This window comes from Miniopterus schreibersii (genome assembly GCF_964146895.1).
Source record: "Miniopterus schreibersii genome assembly, chromosome: 5".
Lineage (NCBI taxonomy): Eukaryota > Metazoa > Chordata > Mammalia > Chiroptera > Miniopteridae > Miniopterus > Miniopterus schreibersii.
In genome coordinates this window covers 35,823,745-35,836,736 of record NC_138106.1, presented here as the reverse complement: position 1 = coordinate 35,836,736, position 12,992 = coordinate 35,823,745, and the positions used below count along the sequence as shown (strand labels likewise).

Genomic DNA, 12,992 nt, shown 5'->3' with positions numbered 1-12,992 from the left:
TGTTTAAGTTGAGTCCATCTGATAACCAGACGGCTAAGTGACTTAAGGGGCAGGGAGCACATACAGCATAAACCCTCTCGGCAAAGGGATGATTCACATCCAGGGCAGGACAGAGCAGGACTGTATGAGATCTCATCACAGTAGTCAGATTGGTACACTATTTGAAACTTAGGAATTATTTATTTCCAGAATTTTCCATTTAATATTTTTGGACCACAGTTGACTACAAGTAACTGAAACCACAGAAAAGGAAACCGCAGATAGAGGAGACTACTGTATATTGTATGTCAGAAGGTGGTAGGGCTTGTTTGAGCAAAGACCTGCAGGGGTGAGGGAATGAGTCATGTGGCTATCTGGGGAAGAAGAGCATTCCTGGCAGAGGGAACAGAAGCTCAGAGACCCTGAGGTCTATTACTGGAACAGACTGAGCACAGGAGAAAGTAGCTAGCAGATGCCCCTGGCAGAGAGGGAGGGAGGTGCTGGAGCCTCCTGCAACAACTTTGGCTTTACTCTGAGTGCAAAGAGAAGCCATTGACGGTTTGAAGCAGAAGAATAATGTGGCCTGACTTATGTAGGAGAGAAACATTCTAGCTTCTGTATTCAGAAGAGTATGTAGGGAAACAGGAAGGAAGCAAGGAGAACCATTAACCCAGGGGAAACATTAGGGTGCCTTGGACCAAGGGTGGTGGTAAGAAATGTTTACCTCCATCACTGGAAGTAGGGGGTACTGGGTTCTAATGTGTTGTATATCGAGTCAGCAACTGACTAGAAGCATGTCACACAGATCCAGAGCTGGACTGCAGGAGAATGAAAAGCTCCCAGCTCTTGAAAGCTATAACTAAATGGGGAGATGGTCCTTGGTGAGACCACTGGAAACAACTAGTGGTTGTTTGGAGGGCATTCAAGTCCTCCAAACTTCAGTTAGCTCTTAACAGGCTTCTTATTGAATAGTGATGTGATTATTGAGGCAGCTCTATCACATTGCTAATCAGCTCTGTATTAGTGGATTATTCCTCATAGTGGAAATTCACTCTCCTACTTTCTACTGATCCTCCTTCTGCCCTTTAGAGCCCACAGAACTTGAGCTCTTTGAAGAGAGAGACCATAATTCTCCTGACACCTGCTCTTTAGGGAGGGGAAGGGAACTTAATGTCTTCTGATGTCTCACTTACTTCATTGATGTCTCCTTTAGTCACCATTCAGTTATCAGAGCAGAGTTTTCTTTGTGTAAACCTAACTGACCTGAGCAGAGATTGAATCATGATTTGGTCTTCTCATTACTACCACACTGTAATCTTCCAAACTCCTGGACCATATAAAAACTTTGTTTGTCCCACATACTTTTATTAAGTACTTGGTTCTACAAGGATAACTCCTTTCTTCAAGTTGTTCAAAGCCCATTGGGAGAGACAGTATTAGTTTAAGCAACAAGGCCAAGAGCAAACAATTGTCAAGTGCTAGTGAAGTTGGGATTCAGATCAAAATGATGTCTTGATCTGCCTCCAGAATCCATGCTCTCTACCCACCAGTCCTCATTCCTTCCTTTGCTGTGATACTTCATCCAATACAAGGCTGCTAAACAAAAGGCCCTGTTAAAATCATCTCTCTGTTCTTGAGAACTTTTACCACTGCCCATTGAGAACACATTATTTTGGCTGAGGATATTCAGTTAATCATAGGCTTGGTTTTTCACTTTTATGTGGGATTGATGGTATAGAGATTCCTCAGTCTCGGAAATGTTTTATAGAAAAGTGGAAGCAACAATAAACGTAGTTTTTATTGAAAATAATTTATAGGCCCTAGAGAAAAAAATCATAATAAAATAACTTTTTAAAATGAGTTCTGTTCTCTCTTCCAAAAACAACAACAAAATAAACAATCAAAAAACACAGATTACCAGCAAAGTAGGAAAGGGACTGGGTCTTTTTAAAAGTGATATGGGATACCTTAATGTGTGTGGCATATTTAATTTTTCCATAAGCTTGTACATCTGCTACCTTACTGCACCTCTACAGAAACCCTATGAAGTAGGTGGCTGACAAGAGAGAAAAGAGGTTAAGAGAAAAGAGAGAAGAGAGGCAGTTTTCATACTGATGAACTGTAGTTAATGTGTTTTTCCTCAAAGAAATAGGAAGTCCCTGGAGATGAGTGATCAGTAGTCCTTTGATGACCTTCCCGATCGCTCTGTGCTTTTTCCCAGGGTAAGCTGGTTGGAATCTGTGGCAGTGTGGGAAGTGGAAAAACCTCTCTCATCTCAGCCATTTTAGGCCAGGTAAGATTTTGTTATTGTCCTTGGCATTTTCTGCTTCTTTGAACTCTGCTTAGCAAGGGTCTCAGGAAAAATGAATTTATTTCCTGAAGAGAATCAGGAAAATTAGAAACAAAATGAACCCTTCCTCTGCATCTCCCCTCCCCCCACCCCCACTGCATTCCCACCCCTAAACAGCATTGTGCCTGGAAGCGGGCTTAGTGATCACCTGTATGTATACACTGTATATTACAGTATTTGAGAGGACAAGCTTATATGTGTAAGAACTACACAGGCTGGTTACTGAAACTTTGTTCCAAGTTATAGCATCCCTCACCCAAGACAAATTGTCAACAGTCAGTCCCAAAAGGAACCCTGAAAGAAGATAAAATGGATAAATCAATTCATATCAATTACCATGACTGAAAACACAATTCAAAGTGAATGGCTCATCATGTAGTTTCTTCATGTTGGAGGGGAGGGTTTGCCATCACTGTATGGATACTCTATAATACTAGTTGATGTCGAACTGGAATTTTTTTTCCTTTGGTCCTCATTTTACACAAGCAGCTGCTCTATCCAATAGCCTGGATTAATTCTGTAGATGAGTTGGCCAGTCCTGAAATTGAGGCTGTAAATCCTTACAGCATACTCCCCAGAAGATTCTGAAAGGGCCTTCCTCTTGTGCTTCCCTTAATTAAAACAGTTTGCAGTTAGGAAGAAAAGATATAGAGTAGCTCATAGGTTGCTGAATGAAGTGTTGGTTCATTCAAGTCTTGAGTTGTGCTGGGCTCCCATCACACATAAGCAAGGAGACCTTGGATTTTCTTTGCTGCTGCAGCTCTCTGTGGAACAAAGGTGAGGTATGACTTTGGGTCCAAAAAGCATCCAAGGAAATTTCCAAAACTTTCAACTTCACTGTGGAATGTGGGGGGTTCTTTTGGCTTAGCATGATGGTTTTGCACTCTGATGCCATTGGATGGTGTCTGTCTCCCCAGATGACACTTCTAGAGGGCAGCATTGCAGTCAGTGGAACCTTCGCTTACGTGGCCCAGCAGGCCTGGATCCTCAATGCCTCTCTGAGAGACAACATCCTCTTTGGGAAGGAATTTGATGAAGAAAGGCAAGGAGTGCTTGGTTTCTGTCATACTTTCTGTGTTGGCTGTGTGAGACGCAAGGCAGCCCAAGCCACAGGCTCAGCTCCAGCCGCATTCTGATGCTGGATCTCTTTATGTTCTTCAGATACAACTCCGTGCTGAACAGCTGCTGCCTGAGGCCTGACCTGGCCATTCTCCCCAACAGTGACCTGACCGAGGTACAAGCCTTTTGCTCCTGATTGGGCATGTATGTAGCAGAGAGGATCCTGGGAGAAGGGTGGCAGGGCTATACCAGAGCCACCTCCCAGGGCTCTTAAATGCATGGGGGAAAAAACCTACGCAGTGAGGTTCACTTTCACTAGGACTTTATGTTGGAAAGCATTTGTGCCTTAGGGCAGGGGTGTCAAGTGTCAAGACTTACCTGTTTAAGCATATAAATAGATGGATTTTAAACAAAATCCCATTGTTGGTTCAGAGTTCATATTTTCTACAGTATTCATTTTTAAAAACATGAGTCAAGCATGTGCGCATTGAGCTTCTTCCCTGAACCTCATTCTGCCAGCCTCATTGCTCAGCTCAGATACAGCCTGTAGAGAGCCCTCTTCCATTAGAAAGAAAGAGGCCGCTGCATAAATCCCTCTTTCTTTGGTTCTTTCTGCCCTGGAGCAGTTTCCAGAGCTGGGTCTTTGGAACTGGTGTTTTGAGTCTTCAGACATCTCCCATGACCAGCTCTGGAGGTCTCTGGGGCTGGCACTTGTATTCAGCTGACTTTAGTTAAATCTCTCAAACCAGATTTGGTAAATAGTTGAATTAGTACTGCCTTCAGATCAAGATCCCCAGATCAGCAGCATCTGTGACACTGGGAACTTGTTAGAAATGTCAATGCCCCTCTCCAGACCTACTGAATCAGAAACTCTAGGGGTGGGGCCCAACAACCTCTTTTTATAAGCCCTGCAGGTAACTCTGATACCTGCTCAAGCGTGAAAACCTTTGAATTAACTAAATGTTTTTTTAAGGACAAGACTTTTTAAAATTACAGGGCCCATTACCATTTGACAATTGATATATTCACTTGTCCACTTAGTAATGTTTATCAGGTGCTTGTTGTGTGCCACCTGCATGTGCAGACACTTTTGGGTGTTGGGAATACAAAGGAATAAGACAGCCTGCGCCCTGAGAAAGCTTACCTTGGAGCAGATGGGACACCCACACATGAGGCACAAAACAAGCTAATGAAAAAGCTTCCCCTTTCTTTTGAGTGTTAGTGAAGAAAAGCGAGAGGAGGTTTTGCAGAGGAGAGGATGCCAGAACTGAGCTGACATAGTTCGGGAAAAGGCATGACAGTAGTCATGTGTGTTTATAATATACACACAATTTAAAATGGCTTAGATCCCAGGGTGTGCCAGGGGGGTTGGCAATGGATGCTGAGAGCTGCTGGGGAACCTGCTTTGTATGCCATGTTTGATTGTTTCGATTCTATCCTTCAGGGCTCTTGAAGAGTTTTAAGCAAGGGTGAGACATGGTCGCTTTGTGTTTTGGAAAGCTCATTCTGCCCACAGAGAATGGACTGGAGTGGGGTGTCCAGGGGGAGTGGCAAGGCCAGATGAGGATTGCTTAGTAACCAGATGATTGTGGGAGAGAAGGAGGCATCTGGGCTGACTCCCCCAGTTCCTTTGAGGGCCCTGGAGGGTCATAGTGGCCTCTCATCCAGGTGGGGAATTCAGTAGAAGGAGACACTTTGGGTGGAGGAGAGGAGGGGTCACTGGGGTGATCACTAAGCTCAGTTCTAGACTTGAGCTGGCGACTTCACTATGCTTTCTGGGTTCCTGTAGATTGGCGAGCGAGGAACCAACCTGAGTGGTGGGCAGCGCCAAAGGATCAGCCTTGCCCGGGCCTTGTATAGTGACCGGGACATCTACATCCTAGATGACCCCCTCAGTGCCTTAGATGCCCATGTGGGCAACCACATCTTCAACAGCGCTATCCAGAAGCACCTCAAGTCCAAGACGGTTCTGTTTGTTACCCACCAGCTACAGGTATGGTGCTTTCTTCCTTCCCCAGGCTGCCCACTGTGGCTTGAGAAATCAGAGACAGGGAGGAAGGCTGCTTGATCCTTTTAGGTACCTTTGTGGTCTCCTAGAAGTTCTTGGAACCATCGGTATTCATTTTCTCAGCAAATAGCTGCCTGGCCCACTATACCAATAAAGCTTGTTGTACCAGTGTACTAGGTGGCTATCTGAATCAGAGATCCTTGGAGCATGTTAGCTTCTGCACGTAAATTAGTAAGTAAAAGGGATAGGCTGAAAATAGAGTTTGGGTCTGAGATAGTGTGAAAAGCATCATGTTGATTTCAGTGGGGACTGTTTAGGGAAAACAAGGTCTTCTCCCTCTGTCATTCAGCAGCCACTTTGGAGAGCAGCTCAAGAATGTTGCCATTTGCTTTGCATATGTTGTCAAGTTTGTGGGTTAACCCCCTCATTCTGCCGCAGAAAGTTAATTGTATGTACTTTGAAATGTAGTAAAAGGGTATGAAGTTTAATACAAGGTTCCTGTGGCTCCACCAGTAGATTTACGTCAAAAACTGGAGGAACTGCACTTGGAACTACATCACAAGGCACAATAAACTAAAGCAGAAGTTCTCAGTCTTGGCACTGTTGACATTTTGGGCCACATAGCTCTTTGATGTGGGGGGCTGTCCTAGGCATCCCTGGCCTCTGTCCTCCCAATTGTAACAACCAACAGTGTCTCCAGATATTGCTAGATGTCCTCTGGGGGGCTCAATCACTCCCAGGTAAGACCGCTAGGCTAAGGTATGAGTGATTGGATGCATTTGCACAAATATCATCAACACCATGTTCTCCCTGCCTTTGTCTCTAGTACCTGGCTGATTGTGACAAAGTGATTTTCATGAAAGAGGGCTGTATTACAGAAAGGGGGACCCATGAGGAACTGATGAATCTAAATGGTGATTATGCTACCATTTTTAATAACCTGTTGCTGGGAGAGACACCCCCAATTGAGGTAAGAGTCATATGGCGTTTGTATGCATCTCCTTTCTATCAAGGGAGGCCTGACCTTACTGAATGATGGCCGGGCCTCAGCTGAATTCAGTGCCTGTGTCTTATTGGCGGAGTCCTATATTCTGATGACCAGACTGCTGTGCTTTGGTTCACATACTAGTTCTACTCTAGGAGAGCAGGATTGTGGGGCTGGTGAGCCAAGGACTTCTGTCACTGAGAACTTATGAGGCAGTGACAAGGAGAACAGCATGGGCTCTCTGTGTTGTCGAAGGAAGAAACATCCAAACCTGCAGAGAATTTTTATGAATTTGTTTGAGCCAAACTGATGACACTGCTGGGAAGCAAGGTCTCAAGTGCTCTGGGGAATGCCAGTTTGCAGATTCCTTTATACATTTGGAATTAAGGAGGGAACATAAGGAAGGCTACATGAAGGTGGGAGAATGCAAGGCAGAGATTAGATTAGATGACAGTTAACAAGAGGATGTGCTCTCTTGAGGGTGGTTAGCTTTAGAGGGGGCTGGGAAAAGACTGATTTCTGGCATTTAGAGGTTTGTTAATCTAGATGCACTAGAACGACGGACAGGGCTTTGACAACCTTTTACACAGAGGTTGTGGGCCTGGGGCATCACTACCCACTGTGACCTGCCTAGTTAGGAATTTTAATGTTTAGATCACCCTGTGAGGTTACTTTCGGTTAGATTTTTTTTTTACAGGGTCCACAATGTGTTCGTTGTTCAGTCATAGTTTAGTTTCAAAAACTCCATCAATTCTGGCTGAAGCATATGAAGCTCCTTTTTCAATAAACAAGTGAATAAGGACCCAGGGAAGAGAAATTAATCGTGGCATACGTTTGAAAATGATCCAGGGAGTCCTGGCTGCTGAGTTGGCACTCATTAACTAACAACTACTATGTCCCAGTTCCTAGATTAGGCACTTCATAGATGTCATCCTATTTTATTATTTAAATAAAGCTCTGTAGCAAAGTACGATTATCCCTCACTTTTACAGCTGAGGAAATGGAAGATCGGGAAAGTTAAGCAGCTTGCTAATGTTTCGAGCCAGAACTTGCCCATGCGGCCAGCTACTTTTCTGTCCTGATGGGTCAGCAAGCTGTTTAAAATGACTTAAATTAATGTAAGTGCAGATACGAGTTATCTCGTGAACTGTCAGCAACGTTCGGACACGAGTTAACCTTAGGGAGGGTGTAAGATTTGAATTTGTTTGAAGGGAGACAACTGTGACTACATTGGGACAAAGGGAGGGGCATTCCAAGTGAAGAACCAATATTGATTCACAGTGATATAAAGAATGGCAGGAAATCCAGTGTGGTGTGAGAGTAGGAGCCCCAGGAATGGGAGAGGAATTTACAGCTGGGCTTGGGCAGAACGTGGAGGTCTTACAAAACCAGATGGAGAGGTTTGAGGATATCCTGTGGTAGCAGTGGGAAATGGTCGGCTCTGTGCTTTTATTTAGTGATTTCGGATCAGAGGTGGGAGGAATGGAAATGACCTCAGCCTTAATGCTTTGGACAAGTTGGAGTGGATGAAAACATGAAAGAGTTAAGGTCTTCTGTGACTTTGGGAAGAGCAATGTCAATAGAATAAGAGGGTAGGAACCCAGATCTCAAAGACTGAAGGACTTGAGAAATGAGTTTTAGGTGGCCCTTTTAAGAAGTTGAATGTATCTCTTTTCAATAAAGCAGCAGCTTGATAGATGAATGCTTGTGTTCTCAATAGCTCCCTGTTATGGTACACTCTCTCGTATGTCTTGTGGACATTTTTCTGAATGGCCATATCATAAATGGAGACACTTTTTTTTTTTTAAATATTAGATTAATTCAAAAAAGGAAACCAGTGGCTCACAGAAGAAGTCACAAGACAAGGGTCCTAAAACAGGATCAGTAAAGAAGGAGAAGGCAGTGAAGCCCGAGGAAGGTAATGACCTTTTTTGAGATTTTAAATTTGTCATTAAAGTTTATCAGAAATTATGCCATGTGGTAATTCATGATGTTTGATAACACTGTGTGTTGTAGAGTATCTGCCCTTATACTGCTGGAATAACAAAATTCTTATGTAATATCAGGAGACCATGAGGCTCCTTCTGTTTGCTTAAACAAACCAAGGCAGTAAGAATGGTCTTTGATCCTATCTTTTCCTACTCGGGAGGGGGCGGGGTCAGGTATAGGTAATCATAGCTGAGTCATCGTGAGTATGAAAAAAGGGTAGAGGTATACCCATCCTTCCTTGATTCACCTCTGCCCTTTAAAAGTCAGTGCCAACCAAGGCAGAAGTGGTCCAGCTCCAGGAATGCTTGTGTTCTCAATAGCTCCCTGTTAGAGTGGTACACTCCTCGGAGATTGCCCCACATCTATGGTGAAATTACACCTAGGGTTTTTCCCACCCGACTTTCCCCATCTAAAGTCCTGTTCTTTCAACACTTTCTCTTAGTCAACTGAAACAAATCTTGGGAATTAGAAAAGCAATTTATAATATTCCAGATGTTTTCATCTTGGTGAATTTTAAGGTGCATGTCAGTTTGTACTCCTGCCCCTCCCCAAAAGAATGCCGTCCTATTTTAAAGCTCTCTTTCTGTCGTGTCACCTCCTCACCTGAGGTTTTGAATCAGGTTTTGGATCCTGGGTTTGCCACTGTTTTCACTTCCTTGGTCTTAAAACTGCAGCAGGTGTTTGGTATTAGGAGCTGACCATCCGGATCTACCACTCCCTGCCTCTTTTCTTTCTTTTAATAAACCAGGTGTCAGTTTTGAATTCAGGTGTGAGTTAGGATAGCTCACACACACACACACACACACTAAATACTGAACAGAAGCCTGAGGTATCTGTCAGTTCCTGCCCGAGGCAGTACAAAAAAACCAGAATGTCCTTATAAAGCATTGTTCTTATCTACAGAGCTGCTAGCCTGGGGACTCAACTGCTAAAGTACTCCTGGCCCATGTGTTGTTCCAAGATAATTAAAGATGTATGGTGAAGAAAAAGAGGTTTCCTGTAGGGCTTTTTCTCTGTATTTCTTACGTCAGCATCAGTCACTTAGCATCAACCACCTACCTACACCAGGGAGCCCCTAGGAGCGATCCTTAAATCTTTTCTCTCCCCCTGCAGCAATCACCATGTCCTACTGAATTCACGGCCGTCCTTACTGCCATGACCCTGGTTCTGGCCTTTATTATTGTGCACCTAGTGTTACTGCCGTCTCTCCTCCATGCAGACAGCTGGGAGACATAGTTGAAAACAGGAGACCAACCAACTCACCTTCCTACATGGAGTCTTACAGTGGCCTCCTTCCATTTTCAAAGCAGTGTTTTCTAATCTTTTTCCTGATGTGGAAAAATGCCATTATTTGTGTGGGACACTGGGATGCATGGAAGAGCTGCTTGCTTCTAGAGGTGACTGGACTGGCCATCTCAGGCCCATCTAGCCCAATAGGGCTAGGAGTCAAATCTGCACAACCCTGTAGCCCATTCTCCTGCCAAGTTCTTGTCTGAAGGATAACATTCAAACACCTCTGACAGCACAGCTGGCCTAATCCACCTGATCCTGGCCACTCTGCTGGCACACACACTGTTCCAGCTGTGCTGGCTTGGTGTTTCCCCACCTCTGTGTGGCTGCTAACAGTATCTCCTCTGCCTATTGTTTCCCTACCTGGCCGACTCTGGCTTACCTTTGAGGTGCAATATGGACTACACATAAAGTCTTTCCTGAAACCCCCCTGGGTGTTCCCAGGCTGCCCTGCATGTAGCTCTAGCATTGCATTTAACACATTTTATCAGAATTATGTGTTATTTATCTGTCTGTTCTCCTAGACCGTGGAATTATCCTCAGGCAGATCTCAGGAGCAGGGACCTGATCTTACTCGTTTTTACTGTTCTAGGGCCTCATCCTGGGCCTGCTTATAGGAGGTGCTTAGTAAATGTCAAATGGATGAATGAATGCTTCTGATAAAAAGGAAATAATTCTGATCTAGAGCCCTGTGGAACTATAGGCTGTCTTTAATTTTGCTCTTCTATAGGTGACTGTTTTGGAAAAGTAGCTTTTTTCTTCTGAGTTCATGTTGCTTTTTTCTTACCTAGGGCAGCTGGTGCAAGCGGAAGAGAAGGGGCAGGGTTCAGTGCCATGGTCAGTGTACGGTGTCTACATCCAGGCTGCCGGGGGCCCCCTGGCTTTCCTGTTCATCATATCCCTCTTCGTGTTGAATGTGGGCAGTACTGCCTTCAGCAACTGGTGGTTGGGTTATTGGATCAAGGAAGGAAGCGGGGTAAGGTTACTCATTAATGGGAAAATTATATGTCTAAGAACATGGCCATCTCTCCATGTTCCCTAGCCATTCTTAAGGAAACTAGTTTGGTGTTTTTTGATTTTTTAAATGTATCTTTATTGTTGAAAATATTACAGATATCCCCCCCTTTTCCCCTCCATTGATCCCCTCCACCCCGCATCCACCTGCACCCCCCCAGGCCTTCCCCACATCATTGCCTGTGTCCTTGAGTTATGCATATATGCATATAACTTCTTAGGTTAATCTATCCCCACCCACCCACCCCCGCCTTCCCACTGAGATGCATCAGTCTGAGGAAACTAGTTTTTTATTAAAAGACGCAATGAGCAAGGGTCACCCAGGATGAAAAAGATGAGTCCCTAACGTAACCTCACATGATAGTAGCTCCCTGACCAACTCAAGAAGTGGCAGCGCTTATCAGTGGCACACCTGCGGGCTGCCTGCCCTCCTCCATCAGAAAGGAGAGAAGGAAGAGGCAAAGCCCTCCTTGTGTTTGCCACACCAGGTCCCACAGTCCGTGTCCTGTACCCTCCCCTTGAGCCGAGAGTGGCCCTGAGCAGGGTTCTTGGCAGTCCTCAGGCGCCCTGCCTCACAGAGCCTTGCCTCCAAACAGAACAGCACAGTGACTCACGGGAACAGGACCTCGGTGAGCAGCAGCATGAAGGATCACCCTCACATGCAATACTATGCCGGCGTCTACGCCCTCTCCATGGCCGTCATGCTGCTCCTGAAGGCTGTTCGAGGAGTGGTCTTTGTCAAGGTATGCCGCGGTCGCCTCTGCTCCTGCTCACCCTGCTGGCTGTGGCCAGGCTTCGGCATGGCCTCTCCTGGGTTCATTCTGAGGAGGGAGCTCCTTCGAGGCACAGTAGCCTCCACGGGTGTGACCTGTATCCCTGGAGCCTCAGACTTTTCCCATTAGGCACCTCACTCCTCCAGGGCCATGTGCCCTTCTCCAGTTTTGGGAGTGGATGTCCTGTGGAGTTGTGGCTTGTGAAGTAGGGACTGAGCCTGCTTGAGTCCCCGGGTCTATGGGCCTTGATCACTTTGTGCTCTGCTCCGTAGGGCACACTTCGAGCCTCCTCCCGGCTCCATGACGAGCTTTTCCGAAGGATCCTTCGAAGCCCCATGAAGTTTTTTGACACTACCCCCACGGGGAGGATTCTCAACAGGTTTTCCAGAGACATGGATGAAGGTATTTCTCACCACTGTGCCCTCCAGTCTTCTAGAGGACGTTCCCCGATAACGCAGGTCGACCAGCCTTACATTCTGAAAGCACTGTGGCTGCTGGTGTTTGTATCAGGAACATTTTCATTTTGCCATTTTCTCCAGGTTGCAACTTATATTTAGGCGAAGGACCCATCTGATTTTTCACCTTCTAAGTTTTCACTTGATCTAACCTGAAAACAAATTCAGAAGATTGAGTTAGTGTAAAGGCTTTGGATCAGGGGCATCTGAGGTTCCAAAACATATATTTATTTTAGGGGTAGTTCATTGCTTTCTGGACACGTACAGCCTCTGACAGGTTTTCTGAGTGCTGCATGGGCTGTGCCAGCACCAGAACTGAAATACTCCCCAGTGCCCAGACTATTAGTAATGCCACCTGCCATTTATTGAGGGCTTACTGGGTGCTGAATGTTCTACATTCCTTGTCCTGGTCCTCACAGCAGCCCTATGAGGTGGGTATTGTTTCACCCATTGAATACATGAGAAAGCTGATGCCTAGAAAGGTTAAATAACTTGCCCAAGGTTGCGCAGCTATTAGACAACAGAGTGGGAATTGAGCCCAGGTCCTTTTGACCCCAGAGCTAATGTTTTTACTGCACTGTGCTGCCTAGAAGGAGTTCATTTCAGATGTTGATAAGCAGTGTAAAGCCATAGCCAGAGATAGTAAAGCCTCAAAACCATCACTGATACACAGAACTGATGCACGACATGATCCCATTTCTGCTAAACACACACACACAAACTGAGAAAAGACTGAAATTTTTAAAAATCAGTAGTATCAATGTATCTGGGATTTGCATGAAAATACTCTAATCCCCTCCCCTCCAAAAAAAGGTAGCGGGGTGAGTAGCCAAAAAGGAGATGAGGAAATTGTTGATAATTGTTTGAGTTTCTATACTCTTTTGACTTTTGTGTATGTTTAAAACTTTCCATGATGAAAATTTTCTTAAATGTTAACAGCAGTTCATTGTTTTTGGTAGGAATAAAGATATGTGTACTCTTTTTTTGCATATTTATTTTCAAAATGTTTTACAACAAGCATATATTACTTTGTAAAGGGGGAAATGTTTAAAGGGTTTGGGCAGCATAGTGAACTGAAAAGAGGACATAG

General features: G+C 44.9%; 1 protein-coding gene across 3 annotated transcripts in view; it reads left to right on the top strand.

Annotated features, from left to right (window-relative positions):
• The window catches only part of ABCC5 (ATP binding cassette subfamily C member 5), a 73,800-nt gene that overhangs the window by 42,237 nt on the left and 18,571 nt on the right, over nt 1-12,992 (top strand). For all 3 annotated transcript variants that reach the window (XR_013998813.1, XM_081137681.1, XM_081137682.1), the window contains exons 12-20: nt 2,201-2,272; nt 3,247-3,371; nt 3,491-3,563; nt 5,178-5,381; nt 6,223-6,366; nt 8,197-8,299; nt 10,452-10,636; nt 11,271-11,417; nt 11,720-11,849. Coding sequence is in view for 2 of the 3 variants with exons in the window: in XM_081137681.1 (XP_080993807.1) it covers nt 2,201-2,272; nt 3,247-3,371; nt 3,491-3,563; nt 5,178-5,381; nt 6,223-6,366; nt 8,197-8,299; nt 10,452-10,636; nt 11,271-11,417; nt 11,720-11,849 (1,183 nt within the window). In the remaining variant the exon portion in view is untranslated. The remainder of the gene's footprint in view (nt 1-2,200; nt 2,273-3,246; nt 3,372-3,490; nt 3,564-5,177; nt 5,382-6,222; nt 6,367-8,196; nt 8,300-10,451; nt 10,637-11,270; nt 11,418-11,719; nt 11,850-12,992) is intronic.